The sequence below is a fragment of the Piliocolobus tephrosceles genome, chromosome 4, assembly GCF_002776525.5.
Source record: "Piliocolobus tephrosceles isolate RC106 chromosome 4, ASM277652v3, whole genome shotgun sequence".
Classification (NCBI taxonomy): domain Eukaryota; kingdom Metazoa; phylum Chordata; class Mammalia; order Primates; family Cercopithecidae; genus Piliocolobus; species Piliocolobus tephrosceles.
In genome coordinates, this window is record NC_045437.1 from 63278803 (window position 1) to 63306650 (window position 27848).

General features: G+C 43.3%; 1 protein-coding gene across 1 annotated transcript in view; it reads left to right on the forward strand.

The window, feature by feature from the left end:
- ANKRD55 (ankyrin repeat domain 55) overlaps nucleotides 1–27848 on the forward strand; it is a 129696-nt gene that overhangs the window by 60846 nt on the left and 41002 nt on the right. Inside the window, exons 6-7 of the mRNA XM_023210435.1 lie at nucleotides 6229–6289; nucleotides 21593–21721. Coding sequence (XP_023066203.1) covers nucleotides 6229–6289; nucleotides 21593–21721 — 190 coding nt within the window. The remainder of the gene's footprint in view (nucleotides 1–6228; nucleotides 6290–21592; nucleotides 21722–27848) is intronic.

Genomic DNA, 27848 nt, shown 5'->3' on the forward strand with positions numbered 1-27848 from the left:
GAAGGAAGGAAGGGAGGGAGGGAGGGAGGGAGGGAGCGAGGGAGGGAGGGAGGTAGGGAAAAGAAAAGAAATCCCTGAACGGTGGCCAGGAGTGCCAGCTCATGAGTATGAGTCAGACTGACTGAGTTTAAATCTGGCTCCAGCTCTTATTCTCTTGGACAAGTTAACATGTCAAGGCTCAGCTTCCCCTTGACATAAGTACTATTTTCTTTCTTTCTTTCTTTCTTTTTTTTTTTTTTTTTTTTTTTGGAGACAGAGTTTCACTCTTGTTGCCCAGGTTGGAGTGTAAAGGCGTGATCTTGGCTCACCACAACCTCCGGCTCCTGGGTTCAAGCAATTCTCCTGCCTCAACCTCCCGAGTAGCTGGGATTACAGACATGCACCACCATGCCAGGCTAATTTTGTATTTTTAGTAGAGATGGGGTTTCTCCATGTTGGTCAGACTCGTCTCAAATTCTCAAACTGAGGTGATCCATCCACCTCAGCCTCCCAAAGTGCTGGGATTACAAGCGTGAGCCACTACACCTAGCGAAGTAAGTACTATTTAATATATTATTTCTGCTCACTTCACAGGGAAGTAGGCAGAAGTAAATGAGAAATTGTATGGAAACACTGAACTCAGTACCTAGTACTTTGTCCATGCTCAGAAAGTGTTGGTGATGATGATGGGGTGATGATATTAATGATAATGTTGATGGTCATCCATGATGATGATGGTGGAAGACAGAAAGAAACACCACAAACATCATAAGAAGCTAAGGAATGAAACACTACTACTGCCACCCCACTGGTGCTCATCCTGGCCTTCTTCACCTCAGCACACTCAGGTCTACAAAAATGTGTGCACAGACCCAGGCCCATGTAAATGCAGTCCTGCATCCTACTGCCGGGCACACACATTTACTGCAAAGGTTGTTGGGGTATGTTGTACGTGTGGATCTATGCACACCTTTGTAAGTCAGCATATGTCTGCATTTTCCCCTAATCATAAACAGTATGTACAGGCCACATGGTGCCCTTGTGCCCACGTTTTTATACTGATTTTAAATCTGCTAACACTTAGATTTCCAAACAGCAAGCTCCTTCTACTGGGTGCTCACTGGAGGTTATTCAGAGAGAAGCCTCAAACCAAAGCTGCTTATAAACAAGCCAAGGGACGCTTCAATTAGTCCTTTGCCTCCAGAGGGATTTTAGTGCTCACATGGAAACAACTCCTGAACAAACCCATCAGTTTGAATCTGCATCCTTAGCTAAACACCCGCTCAGTGGGGATGGAGGCTGATGCAGGGTTAAGTGGTTTATAATTATGAACATGAAGGCACATTGGGTTTACAAAAGCAAAGATGCACAGGTTTCCTCTCATGATTCCCCTTCCTGCTTTGAACCTCTGCTGCTCAGCAGGTCCAAGTTTTCTCCCTTTCAGCTCCCCAAGGCTTTTCTTGCTTCCTTGGCTGGGACATTCAGAGGGCGCTGGTATGAAAGAGGGGGCATGATCATTAAAACAAAGCTCCAAAGAGAACAGAGTTGTGTTTGTACAACGCTGCACATGCTAGTGTTGGAAGGCAAGCAGCAATTTTCTCTGAAAGCAGCCACGGGGCTCTCTGAAGGTCTTTTTATGGTCTCCATGGCTACTGGCAGACTTTTTTTCCTCCCTGTCAGAGTGCCAGCCACTCTGCCTCTTTTCATCACTCTTGACTGCAGCCCAAGGGAGGAAGAAAATCATTTCCTTGGGGTCCTGTTCTCTCGTTACCGGGTGTTGTGTTCTGACCTGCGGTGGATGTCTCACTGCAGCACGCTCTCATACAGCAGCTCCAGGGACAGGAAGGGGAGACGGCTGGTTGTGGGACCATTTTTTCCCACCTGTCACTGGGCTGGCCAGCTCCAGGGCTGGGAGTATCCAGAGGGGCCAGCGAAACTGGAAAGCTCACAGGGATGAGTTGTCCCCAGGATGCTTCTAGCTGATCCTTCTCTGAGACCCACCATTCACCTAATGGTAATCAGTGGAGACCTAGAAAATAGAAGGTAGGAGCTATTAAAAATTAATCATTATATAGAATTTTTTTTTTTTGAGACAGAGTCTCAAGCGCTGTTGCCCAGGCTAGTGTGCAGTGGCATGATCTCAGCTCCCTGCAACCTCTGCCTCCCAGAATGTAGCAATTCTCTGACCTCAGCCTCTCTAGTAGCTGGAATTACAGGTGCCCACCATCATGCCTGGCTAATTTTTCTATTTCTCTTACAGACGGGGTTTCACCATGTTAGCCAGGCTGGTCTCAAACTCCTGACCTCAGTTGATCCGCCCACCTTGGCCTCCCAAAGTGCTGGGATTACAGGCAGGCATGAGCCACCGCACCTGGCCATATAAAATTTTATTATGGCATGTAAAGGCTATTCCAAGGGCTTCGTGTGCATGGACTCAAAGTCACGACAGATCTTGAAGTAGGTATTATTCTCTGCATTTTATGGATAAGAAAAGGTAGGCTCTGGGAGCTAGCCCAAAGTCACTGGCTGGTTGGCATGGAGCAGGGATTCTAATAGCGGCAGTCTGGCCCCAGCCTCAGTGCTCTTATGACTCACACACTGCCTGTCTGGGACTGCTCTTGCTAGGGTCCAAGCCTGCTGTCCTGGCACTTGAGATGAGATGGGTCTTACATCACTGCCTCGGAGATCCGAGGACAGGAGGGAGTCTGAACTGGGCTGATGGGATGTGGAAGGACTCCTGGGCCCTGGTAACACAAAACAAGAGCTCAGGGGAAGCACAACAGAGGGCTGAAAATCATCTGGGAATTGAGATAGATGCTGGACAGGTATGTCGCAGGTGACCTCCATACCACGGAACAGCAAGGAAGCCCCAGGTTGGCAATGGGACACCTGGTTTCTGGTTCAGGCTGGATCACCAAGCCACTATATGGTGGTCTTGGCAAGCCAGGAAGGGCCTCAGGTTCTTTATTCTCAAAACATGTGAGAGAGAGCCAGAGCCAGAGCCAGAATGAGGGCAAGAATGCAGGAGAGGGCCTTGATCTGTCTATTTGTGTCCAGCTTTGATGATCAATGGGTCTCAGAGACTTCGCAGTCAAATGGAGTTGGGCCACATAGATCATCACGTATCAGTCAGAGCCATGACAGAGAAGACATGGGAATTAAAGGGTGGCAACTGGAGAAAGTCTAGGGAAAGACTAAACTTGGCCAACAAGGCTGGATAGGGTGATTCGCACCTCTAATCCCAGCACTTCGGGAAGTTGAGGATCATTTGAGTTCAGGAGTTCAAGACCAGCCTAGGCAACATGGTGAAACCCCCTCTCTACTAAAAACACAAAAAAATTAGTTGGGCGTGATAGTGCACACCTGTAATGCAAACTACTCTGAAGGCTGAGGCAGGAGGATGGATCACTTCAGCCCAGGAAGTCCAGGTTGCAGTGAACTGTGATTGTGCCATTGCACTCCAGCCTGGGTGACAGAGTGAGACCCTGTCTCAAAAAAAAAAAAAAAAAAATGACCAAAAATTGACCAACAAGAGATGATGGATGATGCTCTAACCCCCTCCCCCACCCCCACTTTCCCCAAAAGAGCAGGAAAATGTTATCACTCTCTAGACCTAAAGGGGCAAGGAAGGGGCAGTTACTGGAACCTTCTGAGAGCTGCAGTGGTAGCTTAGCTGTAGGCGAGGGGCCACCTGGCAAGAACTGAGGCCTTTGGTAGAGAAATACAATTATTGCCAGAAAGGGAGCTGGCTTCTCTCCCTCCTCCTGCCAGTTCCCCCACTAGCAAAACCCAATAGGAAGCCAAGGGCAAGGGAGCCTGGTTGATGCCGTCCAAGAGGACAGCCTCAGAGCAGGGCAGTGTAGAGAAGAGAATGGCTTTGAAAGCCAAATAGAGAACTATCTAGGCACAGGGTTCATCCCACAACCTTGGGAGTCCACCCAGGATGCGACAAGAGGTCTTGCTCTTCCTACCCTCATTCTAACCTGGTCAGAGCCCGCGGAAGATCCTGTCTGGCCACAGATAATCTCTGTCCGCTCAGGGCTAACCGAGGATAACCACACTGGACCACAGCTGACCTCCTACCTTGCCCTTCCCTCATCCCCCAGTCCCTCAGACCAAATGAGCCCGAGAGAGTAAACAATGGCCAATAATGAGACAGAGAGGACAGAAAGGAAAGAGAGAAAGGAGAAGCACAGTCACCAGTTAAGCCCTGCCCCCACTTACAAAGAAGCCACAGGGAAATATATCCATTGGTGAAATAATTGCAAAGATAAACATTGTGTGACCCAAAATGCAATTATTTTTATGTCTTCCTACCAAAGGCTACATCTAGAATTCAGAGAGCATAAAAGAGATGTACCGTATGAAGTCATAGCCATTGTCCCTTTAGAGTATGTGACCCAGGGTCTTTCTGCCTGTTGGATCACTCAATCCTTTACACCACTGAATTGCTACCCCTCTGATATACATGAGGATACAGAAACTCAGATTGTGCAGTAGTGAGGTCAGAATTAAATCTCAGCATTGTCCTGGCTCCCCAAAAGACTATGATAAAACCAGACTGAAACCACAGGTTTCCTAGTTATTTCACCTCCACTGCAAATAACCAGAAGTCCATCTCTATTTAAGCTCTCTGTGTATTACATTTCCTACTAAGGCAATATGATTAGTGGATCTTTCTTTTCTTCTATTGTAACTAACAATTTAATACTTAGTGCTTTAGATGTCTTCCAAGCCGAGAGACGATAAAGATTTGATTGGAGAAGAGACTAAACAATTTCATTTTACAAATAATTCTTCCAAAAGCAATTTCTAAATTTCCTCCATTGACTGCACATACCACTATTCTTCATTATCTTGATGAGTATCCATTCATTAATTCATTCAGCACCTTTCTCAATTGTTTCCAAACCTGGCTGTTTACCAGAATTTCCTGAATAGCTCTTTTAAAACAGTAGAAGCTAGGCTTCTCTCCAGACCTATTGAGTTAGAAACCCTGAGTACAGAGTCCAGGTATTTGTGGTTTAAAAAAAAAAAATCTCTCCAGGCAATTCTGAGATGGAGCCAGGGTTCGAACTTCTGGGGTTAAGTGCTCTAGAAATAACAGCATGTTCCAGACATGCTCTATATGTTGTATGCATATTAACTCATTTAATCCTCACACTGAGCTGTGTGATAGGTAGTTTTTATCACTCCTGTGTCACAGATGAGGAAGTTTAGTCAGGGAGAAGATAAGTAACTTGCCTAAGGTCACAGAGCTCATCAGTGGCAGGACTAGGATGCGAACCCAAGCCATCTGGCTGCAGAGCCCGGGCCCCTCTCCACTGCCCCCTCTCCCAGATGTTGACTTCAGTCAACTGAGCAAGAGATCCAAGTCAGGTAAGAGCTTGAATCTGAGAATCGTTGATAGCTGTTTTACACTGATTACTGTCATCTTGTGCTTAGGCATGTGTGTATTTTACAAAGAATGAGCAAACTTGCAAATACTGACAACCTCCTGGTATAATCTATGCATTAAAAAGGCATGACATATGCAGCTAGGAGTGAAGCAGGTTGAAAGCACTCTATAAGTTCCTGTAAAGTGAATAAAGAATAAGTGGCCGGACGTGGTGGCTCATGCCTGTAATCCCAGCAATTTGGGAGGCCAAGGCAGGCAGATCACGAGGTCAGGAGATTTAGACCATCCTGGCTAACATGATGAAACCCCATCTCTACTAAAACTACAAAAGCAAAATTAGCCAGGCGAGGTGGCGGGCGCCTGTAGTCCCAGCTACTTGGGAGGCTGAGGCAGGAGAATGGCGTGAACCCGGGAGACGGAGCTTCCAGTGAGCCAAGTTCATGCCACTGCACACTCGAGCCTGGGTGACAGCGAGACTCCGTGCCAAAAAAAAAAAAAAAAAAAAAAGACTAAGTGCTACATGATTTTGGTTCTTAAAGGGCATGGCTAGGTGACAGAGGCCTGGTGAACACAATGAGCCTAAAGTTTCTCCATCCCCCTGTGCCCCTCGGGAGTGCTGAGATGGAGAGAGGGTGGGAAAGGCAGACAGCAGCCCTCCTCACAGGTGTCTTCTAACCTATCACACTCCTACTTCTTTTCTGTGGATCTTTTTCCCAGAGAAACGGAAAGGCCCTCATCTTCATTTGGAGCCTTTCAACTGACGCTTTTTGTAAGGTCACGTTTTTATACTGATTCCAAGAGCACCGTGACTGCCTGTTCTTTTGAGCCATTTCTCCTATTTTTCCTTACAGGCTCCTCACAGTCCTGTTGCAACAGTCGAACCTCAGTGAGATTAATCACCAGGACAATGAGGTGAGCCACACTCTCAAGCAACAAGTCGTCATTTTGCATGTGAGGGTGAAAGGAAGGGCGTTTCTGAACCATTGTGCTTCCTCTTAAAAGCTACGGGGAGACATGAAGCATAGTTTTGTGTTCCTACCCTGAAAGGGAGACCTGTTTTCACTATTAATCCTCAGCAGAAACTTATCCCCACCCTTGGTGTGCATAGCTTCTGATAGGGAAGGACTTTATTGCATTAAGTACTTCAGCATTTACCATACGACTGAAATTTTGTAATTTCCCTCTGGACATTGAGAAATAAATATTGTTCTCTCCTGTCTTCTCAAGTCCCAGAAACTTAGTAGCATGCTGTGGCTCAAGACATGCTCTCTCTCTCTCTTTTTTTTTTTTTTAAGACGGAATTTCTCTCTTGTCGCCTAGGCTGGAGTGCAATGGTGCTGTCTCGGCTCACCACAACCACCGCCTCCCAGATTCAAGTGATTCTCCTGCCTCAGCCTCCCCAGTAGCTGGGATTACAGGCATGTGCCACCACACCCGGCTAATTTTGTATTTTTAGTAGAGACAGGGTTTCTCCGTGTTGGTCAAGCTGATCTCAAACTCCCGACCTCAGGTGATCTGCCTGCCTTGGCCTCCCAAAGTGCTGGGATTGCAGGCATGAGCCACCGCACCAGGCCTAAGACATGCTCTCTAGTGAAAGATGGCAGAGAGCTGGGTGTGGCGGTGCATGCCAGTGGTCACAGCTACTCAGGAGGCTGAGGTGGGAGGATCACTAGAGCCCAGCCTGGGCAACATAGCGAGACCCCCATCTCCAAAGAAAAAAGAGAAAGAAAAAGGAAAACAATGACAAGACTAGACACTGGCTCATGCCTGTAATCCCAGCGCTCTGGGAGGCCAAGATGGGAGGCTCACTTGAACCCAGGAGTTTGAGACCAGCCTGGGCAGCAGAGCAAGACTCCATTTCTACAAAAAGTTTAAAAAGTAGCTGGGTGTGGTGGCACATGCCTATAGTCCTAGCTACTGTGAGGACTGAGGCAGGAGGATCACTTAAGCCGAGAAGTTCAAGGTTGCAGTGAGATATGATCACATCACTGCACTCTAGCCTGGGTGACAGAGCGACATCCTGTGCCCCCACCCCCCGCCGCCCCAAAAAAGAAAAGAAAAAGATGACACAGAGACAATATCAATAATTCCAGGTTACCTGCTCCAGACACCACATTATTAATCTCAGTGATCATAACTGCTGTTTAATTCGTGTTGCAAATAGAAGGCTTCCAAAAAGGTTGTTCAACACTCTTCAACAAAGTTCTTGAGGTAAGGTGGCTCAGACACTAAGCAGAGCTGCCTAAGAGTAGCTTAGAGTCTTGTTAGATCTGCTTAACTCTTTTTAAATGCAGTACTAATTTTCCTTATCCAGGCTGATTTCCTTAACAAGGTTCTTAAAATCAATTTAAATACCTGGTTTTTAATGGAATTGTAAAATAAATATGTGCTTGGTTTGGTTGCATTTCACTCAGAAAGTCTGATAACATTAAAAATGTACATACACAAAGATGCCAATTACATTATTTTCAAGGAAGCTAGGTGACCATAGGCAAGGGGCAGAGGGTAAGCCCCTCCTAATCACTTTCTCCTGGAATAGACGCCCCCGCATCTGTCTTTTTTTTTTTTTTTTTTTTTTTAATAGACAGATTCTCACTCTATCGCCCAGGCTGGAGTACGGTGGTGCGATCTCAGCTCACTACAGCCTCCACCTCCCAGGTTCAAGAAATTCTCCTACTTCAACCTCCCAAGTAGCTGGGACTACAGGTGCACACCACTGTGCTCAGCTAATTTTTGTATTTTTAATAGAGAGACAGGGTTTCACCATGTTGAGCAGGCTGTTCTCAAACTTGTGAGCTCAGGTGATCTGCCCACCCTGGCCTCCCAAAGTGCTGAGATTACAGGTGTGAGCCACTGCGCCCAGTCCCCCCATCTGTCTTGAGCCTTCTGATTAAAGGCTTCCCTCTGACTGGCATTAATAACCACATCAGAAAGCCCCTGCTGCTTTCACTCCCCATATCTTCAGTGGTTTAAAGCAAAACCTCAGAGGAAAGAGGGTTGCACTATTAGAAACTTCTGCTTTAAAAATGAGAACCAGAGATGAGGTAGCACACTCTGGTCACTCTGCCCATGGTGTGGAAGCAGGGAGCTGGAGTGGCGGAGTCCATGTCAGCAGATTGTGAACCTCTAGATTTCAGGGCAAGTTGCCAACTACATCCTCCACCTCCAACGTCTGTGGTAATCCCTAAACTCGGTCTTATTTAGAAAGATGACAAATTTGCTCATTTATACCCTAAAGCTAAATTCCACTTATAGACCTCTAACTCAAGTACCTCTCAGCAGAACTAGCAACCCCCCGCAAAGACATAGTTCCCTATTTTTCTCCACCCTAGGAGGCACCTGGCAGTGGAGACAATGAAAGTAGACACGGATCTTTCTAAGAGTGGTCATTATAACACCTTACATAAAATATGTGGTAAATAAAGTCCCTGGTTCCTCCTCATGCAAAGGGACTTCTGCAAAAAGATTCCTCCTGCTATTACACCAGCATATGGACCCATTGGGTTTTAAGCTCAGAAAGCAGACCCAGCAGAGAAAGGGCCTCAACAAGGCACTTCCTACACATGGTCACAGCTTCCTCTTTGGTCCATTCACAGCCTGTTGTCTGGAATCCATCTGAAACCAACTGCTAATGCTTGCCTGTGTTTTTCATAGTATATATACATATATATATATAAAATATATATATAGTATGTGTATGTATGAGTATATATATGTACACATGGACTCTGCCACTCCAGCTCCCTGCTTCCACACCATGGGCAGAGTGACCAGAGTGTGCTACCTCATCTCTGGTTGTCATTTTCAAAGCAGAAGTTTCTAACAGTACAATTCTCTTTCCTCTGAGGTTTTGCTTTAAATCACTGAGTGTGTGTGTGTGTGTGTGTGTGTATGGATATATGCATGTATGTATATACTACGTATCCATATATATATCCATATATGTATGTGTATGTGTGTATATATATGTAGCTGTGTGTGTGTATATATATATGATTTTGGTTTTGGTGTTTTTTTGAGGCAGGGTCTCATTCTGTGGCCCAGGCTAGAGTGCAGTGGTATGATGCGATGTCAGCTCACTGCAACCTCCACATCCTGGGCTCAGGTGATCCTCCCATTCAGCTTTCTGAATAGCTAGGACTACAGGCACACACCACCATGCCAGGCTAATTTTTCTATTTTTAGTAGAGATGGCATTCATATAACTTTGAGGCACTCATATAATTTTGTTTTTGACTGAGTCCCTGTACTGGGTCAATAGACCAGGCCAAATATCAAAATGGAGTCCCTTGTACTTAAATTCCAAGTCACCAATCAAGTTGAAATCTGAAATCAAGTTGTTATCTGACCTTCTGAGAAATCAGGAGAGAGATAATAGCCAAATTTCCCAAACAGGCCAGTTTTACTTAGCATGATAATGAAATTTCCTCTGCCTTTAATCCTTACAACCAAAAGTAACCTAAAGTAACCTGATGTTAAGCAATCAGCTTTTTCTCTGTTGTTCTGTTTCCCTGTTCTCATCTTTCATCTTTCAAGGAAAGTAAGTTTGAAATAACCAATCTGACTTTTGTTCTTTGCTTCTGCTTTTTTCAGCCCTTCTCTATCTGCAAAACCAACCTCCTCTGCTGGGCTCATTGGAAAGCTTTTTTTGTTTTTTTAGACAGTCTCACTCTGTCACTCAGGCTGGAGTGCAGTGACATGATCACAGCCCACTGCAGCCTCCGCCTCCTGGGCTCAAGTCGATCCTCCTGCCTCAGCCTCCAGAGTAGATGGGACCACAGAAACCCTGCATCACAGGCATGCACAGCCATACCCAGCTCATTTTTCATTTTTGGTAGAGACGGGGATCTTCCTATGTTGCCCAGGCTGGTCTAGTACTCCTGAGTTCAAGTGATACTTCCGCCTCAGCCTCCCAAAGTGCTGTGATTATATGCGTGAACCACCATGCCCGGCCAGAACATTTTGGAATGAAGCCCAGTTCTAAAATTGCAAATGAAGCCAATTAAGATTTTTAAGGCCCGGTTCCATGGCCCATGCCTGTAATCCCAGCACTTTGGGAGGCTGAGGGGGGTGAATCACTTGAGGCCAGGAGTTCAAGACCAGCCTGGCCAACATGGCCAAACCCTACTAATGTCTCTACTAAAAATATGAAAATTAGCTGGGTGTAGTGGCTCATGCCTGTAGCCCCAGCTACTCCAAAGACTGAGGCAGGCGGTGGAATTGCTTGAACTTGGGAGATGGAGGTTGCAGTGATCTGAGATGGCGTGACTGCACTCCAGCCTAGGCAACAGAGCAAGACTCCGTCTCAAAAAAAAAAAAAAAGAAAAAACTTTAAAACTAAATCTAATGCTGTAATTCTGTTTTTGCCTATTATTTATTTTATTTAGTTATTGGTCATTGCTAGTGAGAGCCAATCATGATAAATTTATAACAGCAAAAGCTCTTGCCATTGATTGCCATTGAGAAATAAATACAATTCTGAAATGGAAAGAACACAGCCCAGGCTTTCTTTTTCATTCATTACTTTGGTGGAGTTCCTGTATTTGGCTGCTCAATGTTTTGAACAAGTAACCTTCTCTCTCTTGTCTTTTTTCAGTGAGCTCCAAGCATGAGGTAGCCTCCATTGTATGAGCGGTAGGGGGGAGTAACAGTTAAATTCGTTTTTTAAAAAAAGGTATCACTCTATGTGTTCTGCAACTTTTTTTTTTTTTTTTTTTTTTGTCTCGCTCTGTCACCCAGGCTGGAGTGCAGTGACGCGATCTCGGCTCACTGCAAGCTCCACCTCCCGGGTTCTCGCCATTCTCCTGCCTCAGCCTCCCGAGTAGCTGGGACTACAGGGCACCCACCACCATGCCTGGCTAATTTTGTTTGTATTTTTAGTAGAGACGGGGTTTCACCATGTTAGTCAGGATGGTCTCGGTCTCCTGACCTCCAGCCTCCCGCCTGGGCCTCCCAAAGTGCTGGGATTACAGGCATGAGCCACCGCACCTGGCCTAACTTAGTTTTTTCAACTCAAGCATTTGTCTTAGAATTTTTGATACATATAGATCTGGCTCATTCCTTTTTTTTTTTTTTTTTTTTTTTTTGAGACCGAGTCTGGCCCTGTCCAGGCCAGAATGGCGCGATCTTGGCTCACTGCAGCCTCTACCTCCCAGGTTCACACGATTCTCCTGCCTCAGCCTCCCAAGTAGCTGGGCACCCACCACCATACCCAGCGAATTTTTGTATTTTAGTAGAGACGGGGTTTCACCATGTTGGCCAGGCTGGTCTCGAACTCCTGATCTCGTGATCCACCTGCCTCGGCCTCCCAAAGTGCTGGGATTACAGGTGTGAGCCACGGCACCCGGCCTGTGGCTCATTCCTTTTAATGACTTCATAGTGTTACATAATATCAAAATACCTCCATTTATTTTGCCATTCCCCTGTGAATGGATATTCAGGTTGTCTCAATTTTTCTGGTTTTTCATAAACACCTGTCTAGAGAGTGTTTCTTGTACAAGCTTCTTTGCATACTCTATACAAGCATTTCTCTTAAAAGAAGAATTGCTGGGTAGTAAAGAGTGTATGTTTTTATTTTTAATACACACTACCTAATTATTCCCCCAAAATAGCTGGGTGGTGTTGTAGTAGTTGTTGTTGTTGTTGTTGTTTTTAGTGGAAGTACTGTTTATTCCCCAGTTGTTGCTGGATTTTCTTGTTATTTGCATTTTCCCTGATTAAAGAGATGAACATCATTTCATAGATATGATGGTCTTTATTATATCTTCTTTTGTGACTTGCCTGTTTACATTCTTTGTCCATTGATCGGGATTGTCATTTTCTTATTGATTTATAGGAGTTTATTTTATATTCTGAATATTAATGCTTTGCTGTTGGGTTTTAAATCCTTTTTCATAGGCTGTTGGTTATTTTAAAACAGTTCATAGTACCTTTTCTTATTCAGAAATATAAAAATCTGATATAATTAAAATGATCATTCTTGTCTGTTTCTGCTTTTTCTTTTGATGTCTTTTTAAAGAAGACCTTCTCTACCCCAAGAACTGGATTATGTTATGTTAAATTATGTTTTTGTTTGTTACAAGATTTTTTTAAATATATGGTTTCATTTTCAAACTCTTTGTTCTGTTCCAATGATCTGTTTGTTTTTCCTGTTTCATTAACCACACTGCTTAATTATAAAGTGACTTATTTAGAAGCTATCCACACTGCAGTTAACACTGAAAAAAGTGAGATAGGTCAGATTGTCCTTTGTGCTTTTGTTCTTCAAAACAAGACCTCAGGAGAATCATTGACATAGAGTGAGGCTTTTCTATTGCAGCTAGCGGGAGTTAAATGGAAACTAACTTCTCCTGCTCTCATTTTAGCCTTGACGGGAAGAGTGTTCTATCAAGAGGGGCTCTGAGCTATTGGCATCTGGGTTAGAACTTTGAATGCATTTATCCAGAGAAGCACTGTTATGCACAGAATTTAGGATATATATATTGTTTAGGATATATTAAATGCACATTCTTATGTAAGTAGATTTTTGTGAGCAGTCTGACAATCCAAACTTCAATTGTAGAACCACTCTGAGAAATAAATTCAAGTTGCAAAAACAAATGTGACCTTTTGGACATAATAGTTAGCATCACTTCTACTTACCACATTCCTGAGATAGAACCAAAAGTAGAAGAAACAGTCCCTGACTCTTGAAATTTTTTACTTTACAGTTAGCAAAAGGTAGAATAACAAAGCACAATTTTTTAATGAATCAGAAGTTTTAGCCTAAGACCGAACATCTAAAAAAAAAAAAAAAAAAGGAGTAGGGTCACCGCTACTTAGGAACCCCGACCTCCCTCTCCCACTCTCCCCCAACCCTATAAACTTCTAGAGGTAGACCATGCCTTTTTTATCCTTGTATCCCTAGATTCTAGCTCAGTAGCTTGCACATAGTGAGGCACAAAATATATATATATATGTATGTATATACACACATATATAGAGATTTTTTTTTCCCGAGATGTGGCCTCACCCAGGCTGGAGTGCAGTGGCACGATTTTGCCTCACTGCCACCTCTGCCTCTTGGGTTCAAGCGATTCTCCTACCGCAGCCTCTTAAGTAGCTGGGATTACAGGTGCCTGCCACCATGCCTGGTTAATTTTTATATTTTTTGTGGAGACACGGTTTCACCAGGTTGGCCAGGCTGGTCTCCAACTCCTGTCCTCAGGTGATCCACTGGCCTCAGCCTCCCAAAGTGCTGGGATTACAGGCCTGGGGCACCACGCCCAGCCCAGATATATAGTGTATCTAGATATGTTATATCTAGGGAGAAAGAAAGAATTAAATTCAAGAAAAAGTCATGTTATTTTATTTTATGGCCCTTTCTTCATTTGTTTTGTTGACTCAGCTATCCAATTTATTTCCCAGACTTGACTCCAGGTAACTGTTATTTCCAAAACCTATTCTCAAAAAAATAAGATTTTCATGGTATTAGAGGTGTCTATGAGATATACATAAGTAAATACAATTTTTTTTTTTTTTTTGAGACAGAGTCTCGCTCTGTCGCCCAAGCTGGATCTCAGCTCACTGCAAGCTCCGCCTCCCGGGTTCACGCCATTCTCCTGCCTCAGCCTCCCGAGTAGCTAGGACGACAGGCGCCCCCCACCTCGCCCTGCTAGTTTTTTTGTATTTTTTAGTCGAGATGGGGTTTCACCATGTTAGCCAGGATGTTCTCAATCTCCTGACCTCGTGAACTGCCCGTCTCGGCCTCCCAAAGTGCTAGGATTACAGGCTTGAGCCACTGCGCCCGGCCAAGTAAATAAAATTTTATACCAATTAGAATTTTTTTTAAATGTCTTGTAGACTTTAGAGCAGGAGTCCTTACCCATATTTATGACATGAACACATTTTCATGTGTTTGTGAAACCTATGGATAACTTCTCAGAAACATACCTTAAAAATTAGGGTGTGTGCAGTGGCTCACACCTGTAATCCCAGCCCTTTGGGAGGCCAAGGCAGGACGATTGCTTGAGCTCAGGAGTTCAAGATCAGCCTGGGCAACATGGCTAAACCTCATCTCTATTTAAACTTCTTTTTAAAAGGAAAAAATATCAAAAAAGAAAAATATCTGAAATTACAGAAAATAAAATATATAGGATTGCAAAAGAAATCAATATATTAAAATACAGTTAACAAAACATTCTCTTATTTATTTATTTATTTATTTATTTATTTATTTGAGACGGAGTCTTGCTTTGTCGCCAAGGCTGGAGTGCAGTGGTGCGATCTCAGCTTACTGCAACCTCCACCTCCAGGGTTCAAGTGATTCTCCTGCCTCAGCCTACCAAGTAGCTGGAATTACAGGCACCCACCGCCACGCCTGGCTAATTTTTGTATTTTTAGTAGAGGCAGGATTTCATCATGTTGGCCAGGCTGGTCTCAAACTGCTGACCTCAAATGATTCACCCACCTTGGCCTCCTAAAGGGCTGGGATTACAGGTGTGAGCCACCATGTGCAGCCTTTTTATTTATTTATTGAGACAGGGTCTCAGTCTGTGAGGCCGGAGTACAGTGATGCAAGCTCAGTTCACTGCAACCTCTGCCTCCCAGGCTCAAGTGATTCTCCCACCTCAGCCTCCCAAGTAGCTGGGACTACAGGCAGGTACCACCATACCCAACTAATTTTTTTTTTTTTTTTTTTTTTTTGTAGAGGCAGAGTTTCACCATGTTGCCCAGGCTAGAAAATATTTTAAAGAACAAATTTATGACAATAACATAAAAGATTGTTTATTAATGCATTAAATAAGATTTGATGGCAGGACCACAAACTACTACAATTGTTGAAGTAGTGAGACATGTAAATATTTTGAGATATCTGCAATCACTAATGTAATAGCACTGTATCTATAATTTATAGTGGTGGCAAAGTCACAGGTACTGTTTATACTACTGTGGGTTGTTGCCTATATTCATAATTGAAAAAGATGTTAAATTTCAATTAGAAGTTAGTGAAAATAGGCCGGGTGCAGTGGCTTACACCTGTAATCCCAGCACTTTGGGAGGCGAAGGCGGGCGGATCACAAAGTCTAGGAGTTCGAGACCAGCCTAGCCAATATGGTGACGCCCATCTCTACTAAAAATACAAAAATTAGCCAGGCATGGTGGCAGGCACTGTAGTCCCAGCTACTTGGGAGGCTGAAGCAAAAGAATCACTTGAACCCAGGAGGCGAAGGTTGCAGTGAGCTGAGATGGTGCCACTGCACTCCAACCTGGGTGACAGAGTGAGACTCTGTCTCAAAAAAAAAAAAAAAAGTTATTGAAAATAAAGATGTAATTATTTCTCTGATGAAACTCACATATTCTTATTTCTATCCATAGATAGAGCTCTTGCTCTAGTGGCAATTTCAAAAACAAAGAAAATCCCAGAAGTAATTTGAGCAATGAGTAGAATAATTGTATAGCCTCCCAAGGTGATCTCCTTGGAACAAGAAAATTGTTTTATTTTATTTATTCAACAAACATTTGTTTAGTACCTGCCATGTCTCATGTAGGCTTCATCCCTGCTATGATGGAGTTCACAGTTTAGATGCAGAAGAATGTAGATGTTCTTTTTTGTTTGAAAAATAAATATATCAACTTAGGCTTCTATTCTGAAGGCTTTGTTTTGTAAGTTTGTTCTTGTTAGAATTGGCTCCTAGACTTCCACGGCCTAAGTTCGTTTTATTGTTTTTCTTGTCTGATTTAAATTATGAAAACCCCATTCTAAAGTATTTTTTTAAAAATGTCAGACATATTATTCTTATAATTATTACAGCGAGAAAGAGAGTTTTTAGAGAGTGCCATTATTAGCAGCCCTTTCTAGTGCCCTAAAATCCAACCTCAGAGTATTCTTGGCCTTCAGTTATAGTCTTTGGCTATCATGATGCTCACCGTCTATCTATCCAGTTTAGGAAATTCCAAAACAAAGACAATGAATTAATTTACTAAGCTTTCTGATCTATAAGATTGTTTTTCAAATAAAAATGAAAGAAAATGGCTTTCATTACGGTACTTGTAACATCATCTAGTTTTTAAAACTAGATATACTTTTAAAGGACATATTCATTCCAATTTTTTATCTAAATTTTTATCTCCTGATCCTCTATAACTTTTGTGGGAGGTGGTCATATGTGATCAGAGGATTAAGTATGTGAATTTTTAAATGTCAACCAGAGCCAAGCTGCTAGAAATTCTAGATCCTTCAAAGCATCTGGAATTGTTTACTGACCTCTCAGCCACCAGACACCTGCTATAATTCTTAACCCTCCCCCTCCACTACCCCGCCCCGAACCGCCAACCAAGACGGGGAACAAACCAAGCACCCAGCCACATCAGCATTTCTCTCTGTGTGCCTTTCAGTGTTGGCTAGAGACACTCTAAAAGTACAGTTCTGAAACATGAAACCTGCTAAGCATTAAAGCAGATTTCTGGCTCAGAAAACACAAAAGTGGTTTGGAAAAAGAAAAAAAAATGTTCTGAGAAGCTGATAGGACTCGTAAGCCTTTAACTGAAATTGTGGTGGCACAGGTTCAAGGCACAGAATTACTCATCAACACAAGACACTGTTCCAAAGCAACCCTACTATGCACCCAACAGTTAGAGCATACATTTTGTCCTATCAGCAATCTAAAATCGGATCCCAAGTCAACCAAAACATTTCCCCTCAAAACATTCTAGAGAGCTTATATTCTTAACTGAATATGAATTCCTCCTCACTCTTTGAGCCAATCAATACTTTTTGATTTTCAGAAGAGTAAAATTCTCCTCTCACCAGGGCCATCTGGGTGTTTGTTGCAACATGCCTGATAGTGACTGCTAGATTGTCAGCTCCTAGATGCTTCGAAGGCTCAGTTAAGCCCTCAATGAAACTCCAGGAAGTAACTGGTTGGAAAGGTCTCCATAACTTGGACACAGATGGTTGTCTTATCCAGCAGACTCTGATTTTATATTCCCCATGAGTTCAAGTGACCTTTAATAAGCTGCAACTCACTAATTAATTCTTCCAGTAAACATTTCTTGAACACTTACTGTGTGCTTAGTGCAGGGGGCATACCATGGTGAATATGCCACAGCATCTGCCTTTATGTGCGTCACAGCTTAATTGTGATTTCTGTCACTGCTTAGTACAGATACCAGTTGCTAAGCCTGATGTTTGCCCCTTAACTGGCCACCAGAATTTTAACATAAGACAACTACAATTTCTGCAGGCTCAACAGAAGTTGAAGAAAGAAGAAGAAAGGAGAAGGAAGCAGTTGTAGGAAAATGTTCCTAAATAAAGTGTGCAATACCAACCGCTGCCTTTGAGCTGCTTTTAAAAGTTTTGGTTTTCACATTATTAACTCTAAGAGGATTTATTCTTATTTCTCATCAGCCCAAATGAAAAAAAGAAAAAAAAAAAAGCAGCAGGAAATTTCCCTTGACTTGACTGAGTGTTCACAACCCATTTATATTGTACAAGTATTTAGAGAAGTAATGAAGTAATTCGGGTCTTGATTTGGAGTCATTCAGAGGATCACCAGTTATTTTCAAGGTGTTCACAAGTTTTGTGGTGAGGGTGAATGGTGGGGGAGAATCCGTATTATGTATGTGTATATATCTCACAAAAATAAATGTTTGCCAACTGCACTTTCAGGAGGATCCTTGAGGCAATGCCAGTTGAAACAAATAATATAGGGTACCAACCCTTACACTAGTAAGAACCATCATTTTAGAAAGTAAGACAACCTTGAATCCAGCTACAATCACAAAGAAAGAAATTTTTTAGCATCTGAGCTCATTCCCAAAATGAAATTCTACCACCATGATGTGTGGAAAGAGCATTTTTTTCTCCAGAGTCAGAGAAACAAGCATTGAACCCTAGCTCTACCATGGACCCAGTCAATGACCTTAGGCAAATTACTTAATCTGTGTTTCAATTTCCTTGCCTGTAAAATAGGCCTAAAAATACCAGCCCCTTAGGATCATTGTAAAGATTCTATGCGATAGCAGATGCAAAGCTCTTGGCATCAAGTAGGTGTATGAAAAATTATAGCACTCCTCCCACCTCACTCCTTGATCAAACTATGCAAGAGTTGGGTTTTGAGGGGAGTTTTCTTGTGGTTATTTAAAGAGAATAGCTCTTAAAGCCTAAAACTGTATTTAGGAGACGATAATTAACATTGCATTACCACAGTTTAATTCACAACCACATTTTCGCACTGAATTCCCACATCACTAAATCATACTTCTACATATAGTCATTGTCATCTACCTCACCTTTGGCAGTGCAGTGGTCTATGGCTATAACCACCCTGAATGCACCTGACCTCAGAAGCTAAGCAAGATTTGGCCTGGTTGGTAATTGGATGTGAGATAGTACAGTAGTACAAAAGATAAGATTGTTTGAAGCACTCATCAAAAATCCTGACAAGTTTCAGCTGATGAGTTGGTAACAATGATGATATCAGACAAGTTCATTGTCTATAAAAGAGAAGTCATGTTCTGCCTTTCTTCTGTGTATGATTTTAAAAAGCAAAGCCAAATTTTTACAAAGAAATTCAGCTGAGTGCAGTGGCTCACTCCTGTAATCCCAGTATTTTGGGAGGCTGAAGTGGACTGATCACCTAAGGTCAGGAGCTCAAGACCAGCCTGGCCAACATGGTGAAACCTGTCTCTACTAAAAACTACAAAAATTAGCCAGGCATGATGGCGGGCACCTATAATCCCAGCTGCTTGGGAGGCTGAGGCAGGAGAATTGCTTGAACTTGGGAAGTGGAGGTTGCAGTGAGCCGAGATTGCGCCATTGCACTCCAGCCTGGGTGACAGAGCGAAACTCCATCTCAAAAAAATAAAAATAAAAAATCAGTGGAGCACGGTAAGTCATTTGTTCATTTAATAAGTATTTACTCAACATCTATAATGTGCCTGGCACCGTTCTAGGATCTAGGAATTCAAACGGGCCGACAAAGGCCCTGCTGTCATGCAACTTACACTCCGGTAACTTGAAAACTTTTGGCACTTCGTGATGAAGCCAATGGCTTCATTTCATCACTTCATTTTCAATGAAGCAAGTGGGACTAAGGACTGGGAAATGGGCTATCCATGCATTATTTTTAAAATATAATTTAATTTTAAAATGTAATTCCCTTGTGTTAGATTTCTAACCCCAGTGTGCCCAGTTAAAAATGAAGAGGACCAATTAGAATGTACTGAGGTATTCTGATTTCCAAGTAAATATTCAGCTATTGGAATAAGAATAAGAAGTTCCATTGCTTTTATACCAGCATTCTTTTTCATATGGAACCAATTCCTTGAAATATCCTCAAGAGTATCTCTGGAGGCTCACTGTCATATGACACTTGAAACTTGAAAGCAAACCATAGTATAGGAATTCAAAATATGGAACTGGTTGAAGGGATTTAACATTCTAATTCTAGTTTCCCACAAACCTTAAACCCTAGATTCAGTTCCCTGCCTGCTCACAAACTCAGGATTTCTCTAGAGCTCAGCTTCCTCTTCCATTAAATGAGAAGGACAATCGCACCTATCAGAGCTGGCTAACTGCTCTAGCAAACTACTTGAAATCTCAATAGCCTGACACAATAAAAGCGTATTTCTTGCTCGTATCATAGTCCAGTGCTGTTTGGCAGGGTGGTCCTATTCTCCCTCATCGCTCAGAAACTCAGGCTTTTCAATCACATGGTTCCAGCATCTTCTAGAGCCTTATCCTCCTCTGCATTCTGTTGATATATGAGGAAAAAGAGAAGATGTGGAGGACCACATGGGCTTTTTGTCTAGCCCAGGCCTGGGGAAGGTTTCCATCTCCTCTGTCCACATTCCAGTGGCAAGGACTCAGTCATGTGGCTGCACCTATCTGCAAGTAGGCTGGGGAATATAGTCTGACTGTGTGCCCTACAGGAAGAGGAAACAGTTTGGTGGACATGTAGGAGACATCACCACAGTACTTACTCCAGAAGGTTGTTTGGAGGATTATGTGAGACAGTAGATGAAAGAACTCATAAAGGTCTCTAGATCAATAAATATTAGCTCTGAGCTATCATTAATGTGCTTCGATCTAGGCTGAGGCCCATCTTCTCCATGCAGCTCACCCTGGAAGGAACAGAGAAAGCCAAAGTGTTGTCTCCTAGCCTTATGCTATTGGCAGAGACAACTATAGAAAGAGAGTCTTCAAAGCTGCCTGTGCCCTTTGCCCCCTTTATCAGGTATCTTCATTTCAATTCATTCTAGATATGTTTCATGGAATTGAGATGAGTGAGCAAGGAGAAGAGCCAATCTTTTCATCATATATACTCTCAAATAACACTGGCTCTTTTTGGCCACCATTTCTCAGCGTAAGCTCACTTACTGTTAAATTATACCTAACCCATGTGACCTTGCACTCTGAAAGAAGCTGGGATTCACCATTCATTCATCCAGCTTTGTTCTCCAAGCTGCCACAGTGACTTCTTCTAAACAGTGTACATCTGATCATGCCAATACTTGCTTAAAATCTTTCATTGTCTCTCCACTGAATTAGAATAAAATCCAAATGCCTTATGCAGAGACAGTTACCCCCATCCCACCCTCCCAGGATCAGCCCCTGCCTCCCTCTTCAACTTCATTTCAGGTTGCTCTCTTCCCCTCCTACCTCATTCATTCATTCAACAGCTATTTCTCCAGCCTCTAGTCTAGGCATTAGAGATAGAGGAAAACAGACAGCACCCCTGTCCTGGTGGTGGGGTATTGCACTCCAGTCACAGGGGCCTTCCTTTAACTTACTCTCTGCCTCTGTGCTTGGTGTTGGCTGTCCTCTTCCTCCAGTTCTTCTCACAGAGGTCTGTTTAGAACAGTCCCTCCATCCTTGATTACTCTCTCACCAGCATCCCATGTGCATTCTTCCTAATATTTATCAATCTGGAAGATTGTTTGACACGTTTTTGTGCATTTAATATCTATCTTCCTTTACCACAGAGCAATTTCCATGAGGGTAAGGATCTCATTTATCTTATTAACTTCTGTATCCTGAACACCTGCTTGCCTGGCACAAAACAGAAGCACAATAAACGTCTATTGAATGAATGGATTAATGAATGAATGAACTAGCAAGAAACAACCAATGCATCTGGTGATGGCCCCTAGGCCTGAGGAGAAAGTGTGAGTTCCAGTTTTCTTCCTGGGAGCCTGTGCTCATCTCTGTCCTCTCTGACTGTTGTTTTGCAGGGAATGACACCACTCCACTGGGCGGCTTTCCACAACCAGCCTCAACACACCCAAATGCTGCTGAAGAAGGGGGCAGACCCCACCCTTGTGGATAAAGACTTTAAAACGGCTCTCCACTGGGCAGTCCAGGTGAGAAATTGACCAGTGGACTGGTCTCAGGTTTAAATGGTGGAAAGCACTGTTAACAATTTTCTGAGTAGGTCAAACTTTAAAGATGGAGGTTTCAGCCCTTCATTCAGCCCCACCACTTGTTGAAGAGAAACCCTGCCAAGATGCAAAGCGGGGTAGTTACAGAATATCAAGCAGAGCCTGCCTTGGATGTCACACACAGACACACACACACGGCCCTCTCACTCTCTCTCTTTCTCTCTCCATCTCAATGTTTGCTACCGGCTTACTGTGTCCCAGAGTAAACCTGCAAAGAATTGCTGGGAAAATGCCTTCAAAGTCTTTGAACCGTGACTCTCTGATTCTCTTCTTGCTTCCAAATCCTCCCCAGCGGAGTTATTTCAGGTGATCCTGAATTCTCCACCCGACAATGAAAGTAGTGGCTCCTGACCCCGCAACACTATCACGTCAGGGAGTCCACGTCAGTACAGACACCCAGACAAATCAGAATAGGCTCAAGAAATCTATTGTCCAGAGGACAATACCGACAATAAGGTGAAAGAATAATAATCGCTAATGTGTAACAGAGTGCTATTTTCAAGTGGAATGATTAACTAAAAGTTACCTGTTCCTTTTTTCAAGGAGAGCAGTACCGTGCCTCCTTTCCATAAACTTGCCAGCCCGTCTCTGTCTTCAGCACAGACACCCCCACAGTTGATTTCTGTTGGCCCAGAAAGGGCACCTGTCTGAACTGCTGCCAGGACCCTGTGAGAATAGTTTCTGCTGCCCTGACTCTGGTTTCAGTCACCATTTCCATGTGCCAAGTACAGCAGAAGTGGGCACCTGGGACTCTCAGGATTGACACGTGTGCTTGATGTAAGGGGAAAACAGAAGTGATCTGGAAACTGCTCTGTTTTCGTCCCTCCAACCTTGGCTTCAGTTTCTCTGCACCAGTTTCTCTGCAAAGCTATGCAGTAAGCAAGGCTTGTTTTGTCATCTCCACCTGCCCATAGCACCCTCCTACATACTTTCAGTATCTAATCACCTGCCCTGCCACCATCGCTGCCAGTCTCTGCCCAGGACTCCATGCCCTGGGGCTGGCCTCTGGCTGCTCAGGGGTCACCCAGTGGCCACAGAGGAACTTGGCTGGGCTGCCAGGAAGCTCCCCATGTGTTGGTTCTCAGCTGAGATGAAAGTGGCACCAGAAGCAGGCATTTTCTATATAGTCACCTCAACACCACTGCGTTCTGATTCCCTAGATCTGGGATGCATGTGCATTTTGAAAAACCTCCCCAGATAATTCTGACTGACATCCCCCTTCCACCATCCCAGCCCCACTGTAGAGCTACAGTCTGAAACCTGGCCTCGCAATGGAATCACCAGCAGTGCTTGTAAAACAACAGATTCCCAGACCCCCGCTGAGCCCTCACAGGGTAGGAATCGCTGTGTTTTGTTTTGTTTTGTTTTGTTTTGTTTTGTTTTGTTTTGTTTTGTTTTGTTTTCTGAAATGGAGTCTTACTCTGTAGCCCAGGCTGGAGTGCAGTGGTGCGATCTCCGCTCACTGCAACCTCTGCCTCCCGGGGCCTGGTTCAAGCAATTCTCCTGCCTCAGTCTCCCAAGCAGCAGGTATTATAGGCACACACCACCATGCCCAGCTAATTTTTGTATTTTCAGTAGAGACAGGTTTTCACCATGTTGGCCAGGCTGGTCTTGAACTCCTGGCCTCATGATCCGCCCGCCTCAGCCTCCCAAAATGCTGAGATTATAGGCATGAGCCACTGCGCCCAGCCAGGAATCCCTGTTCTTATCCTTTAAGAGGCACTTTGGCAAAATCGTAAGAACAGCCTACTCAACTTTGAAGATCTGAGTTTGCATTAATAGACTTGGGCTTGATCTGAGGCAAGTCAACACTTGCTTGGTTGGCTTAACTGATAAGGGTATCTTTGGTGTCAGAATGAGACCATGCATATGATAGTGATATGTAATGTACTATGTAATTGGACAAGATGGTCATTTTTATTAGGGTTCCTGATTGTCTCCATGGAAACTTAGTTATTATACCCATGCCTTCATATTCTTTCTCTTTTTTTATATTTACCAGTTTGTTAAATGATATAGCAAAGGATGCAGATGAAGAGACAGGTAGGACAAGGGTATGGGGGAACAGGCATGGAGCTTCCATGCCCTCTCTGGGCGTGCCACCCTCCAGAAACCTCCATGTGTTCAGCTACCTGGAAGCTCCCATATTCTTTGTCTCTACTAAATGTCACAGCTTTTAACCTACTACATTGATTTCAGCCCTGTCTGCACAATGGAATAATCTGAAGAACTTTTAAACAATACTCATGTCCAGGCCTCACCTCTTAGATTTTCATTCACTTGTTCTGGGGTGAGGCCCAGCAATCAATATTTTTCAAAACTGGAACTGGGCATAGTGGCCTGTGCCTATAATCACAGCTACTTGGGAGACTGAGGCAGGAGGATCACCTGAGCCCAGGATTTGAGACCAAGCTGTGTAATGCAGTGAGACCCTGGGCTCATAAAAAAATACACCTGTATTGGCTGGGGCTGTGGCTATAATCTCACCACTTTGGGAATCTGAGGCAGGAGAATCACTTGAGGCCAGGAGTTCAAGACCAGCCTGGGCAATAGAGCAAGACTTTATCTCTATTAAAAAAAAACTGTGTGTGCATGTGTGCACACGCGCACACACACACACACACACACACATATATATATATATATATATTTTGGAGATGAAGTCTTGCTCTATTGCCCAGGTTGGAGTACGATAGTACGATCTTGGCTCACTACAACCTCCGCCTCCCGGGTTCAAGCAATTCTCCTGCCTCAGGCTCCTAAGTAGCTGGAATTACAGGCACGCACTACCACGACCGCCTAATTTTTGCATTTTTAGTAGAGATGGGGTTTCACCACGTTGGTCAGACTGGTCTCGAACTCCTGACCTCAGCTGATTCACCTGTCTCAGCCTCCCAAAGTTCTGGGATTACTGGCATGAGCCACCACACCCAGCCACACATACATTATTTAAAGCTCCTCCATTTCCATAGAAGGCTGTGATATGCAGCTAGGATTTAGACGCACTATGATAAATGAATTCATATTAATGGGTGCTAATACTTTACCTACTATTGGAGATGTTTTTATTTTGACCGTGATTGTATAAGCATAATGCCTTGTTCATTTATTTACTCAATCACTAAATAAATACTTCTTGAGCATCCACTATGTGTCTTGCATTGCAGGTAAAAAGATTAAAAAGACGGGTCCCTCTAGAACCCCTACAGTTGTATGTAATACTGTATATATGGTGTGTGAGCACATTTGCATTCATTTTTCTAAGGAAGGAGTCCACAACTTTCTTGACCTCCTCAATGAGGAACAGTGACTACCCACAAAAGGCTAAGAACCCCAGCTCTGGAGGAATTGTGCATTCTCCTTCCCTGTGGTTAGCAGTAGAATTCAGAAGTGGTGTACCCTGCCATTTACACTGCAAAGACTGAGGGTAATTCCAAATGTCAGCTGAAATTATTATTACACTTGCCTTCTTTAGACTTCTTGTTCATTTATAACACAGGGCTAGCATTGTGCTCGTTTTAGAGTTTTTCCATATGAATAAGTCTATTTCCTGTTGTCATTTATTCCTTTTTCTGAATTTCCTGCTTTTCTCTTGGACCATATAATGAGATCACATTTAAAGCTATAATTCATTGAAATAATAAGGCCTTTGTGTTTCACCAAAATAAACAAAGCAGTAAAGATTTGAAACAGTAGGCCTACTAGGTAAACTAAGTTTAATCCTGGGCTCAAGAAATCCTACCACCTTGGCCTCCCTAGTAGCTGGGACTACAGGCACACACCACCATGCCTGGCTAATTTTTTTTTTTTTTTTAAGTAGAGACAAAGTCTCGCCATGTTGCCTATGCTGGTCTTGAACTCCTGGACTCAAGAGATCCTCCCACTCAGGCCTCCCAAGTGTTGGGATTACAGGCATGAACCACCACACTTGGCCTTCCAATCTATTCTTACAGGGCTCGTCCAACAAATCACAAAGACATGTACCAACATAGCTTTTTTTATACCAAAACAATTATGGTCACTGTTGGTCCTTGCCTCCCCACCCCTGACCTTTTCTCTCTAGCTCACGTAATCTCGGCTCTAATCGCACTGGAATATTAGTAAGCCTCACAATCCATCATAAAGATTCCTTCTGTCTCCCCCGCTGTCATGCTTTTCCATTTGAGGAAAATATTTCTTTCTTCTTGCACTCACTGCATCGTTCCTTCTGCCTGCAGAATATCTGCTTATTCTGTCTTATTTCTCCAAGCCCAATTAAGTGTCACCTTCTTTGTTGAGCTCCCTTTCCAAATTCTTCCCTCCATGTTACTTCCAGGACTTTGTTAAAATTGGTGAGGTGCCTGTGTCTTCCCTTCTAGACTGTGGACCTGAGGGCAACGTGCCTTATTCATCCAAATGTCTCTTAACACCCAGAACAGAGCTTTGTGAACCGTAGGTCCCTAAAGAGGTATTCATTGAATTCAGTCCAATAAATTTATTCATCTCAAGCCAATGGAGTTAATGGCTTATTGGGTTCTTCCTCTCTGTAGAAAAAAACATTTCAAGTAAAGACTTTAGTTTTCTAGGGACGGGGGAGGGATGGCATTGGAAGTTATAACTGATGTAAATGATGAGTTGATGGGTGCTGACGAATTGATGGGTGCAGCACACCAACATGGCACATGTATACATTTGTAACAAACCTGCACGTTGTGCACATGTACCCTAGAACTTAAAGTACAATAAAAAAAGAAAAGAAAAAAAAAGACTTTAGTTTTCTAGAGCAGTTTTAAGTTCCCAATAAAATTAAGAGGAAAATTGCAGAAATATGTCACCTATTAATATCTTCTGCCCACCCCACCCCCACCCCACTGACTATAAATTGCCTCCCCCATTACCAACATCTCCCACTACAGTGGTACACTTGTTACAATTGATAGCCTACACTGACAGGTCATCGATGCCCAAAGTCCATAGTTTACCATAAGGTACTCTCTAGATATTGTATATTCTGTGGAACTGGACAAAGGTATAATGACAGGTATCCATCATTAAAGTATCACGCAGAATACCTTCATTGCCCTAAAAATCCTCTGAGCTCTCCTTACTCTTTCCACCCTTACCCTAATCCACCTATCTAAACCACTAATCTTTTTACTGTCTCCATAGTTTTGCCTTTTCCAGGATGTCATATAGTTGGAATTGTACTGTATGTAGCTTTTTCAAATTGTCTAGTAATATGCATTTACATTTCCTCCATGTCTTTTCATGGTTTAATAGCTCATTTCTTTTTAGCACTGATTAATATTCTATTGTATGAATGTACCAAAGTTTATTTATCCATTCACCTGTGGAAGGACATCTTGGTTGCTTCCCAGCTTTGCCAATTATGAATAAAAGCACTATAAACATCTGTGCACTGCTTTTCGTGTAAACATAAGTTTTCAGTTCCTTTGAGTAAATATCAAGGAGCACAATTGCTGGATCTGTGGTAAGGGTATGTTTAGTTTTGTAAGAAACTACCAAACTGACAGGGCACGTTGGCTCACACCTGTAATCCCAGCACTTTGGGAGGCCGAGGCAGGCGGATCACGAGATCAGGAGTTTGAGACCAGCTGACCAACATGGTGAATCCCTGTCTCTACTGAAAATACAAAAATTAGCTGGGCATGGTGGTGGGTGCCTGTAATCCCAGCTACTCGGGAGGCTGAGGCAGGAGAATCGTTTGAACCTGGGAGGCGGAGGTTGCAGTGAGCCAAGATTGCACCATTGCACTCCAGCCTGGGCGACAGGGTGAGACTCCATCTCCAAACTGTCTTCAAAAGTGGCTGTACCATTTTGCGTTTCCACCAGCAGTGAATGGGAGTTCCTGTTGTTCATTATTCTTTCTAGTGTTTGGTATTGTCAGTGTTCTGGATTTTAGCCTTCCTAATCAATGCACTGTGGTGTCTCATGGTTGTTTTAGTTTGTGTTTTCTGATGGCATATGATGTGGAACATCTTTTCATCTTTCTATAGTAGTCATCTGCAAATTTTCTTTGTGAGCTATCTATAAAGAGCTTTAGCCCATT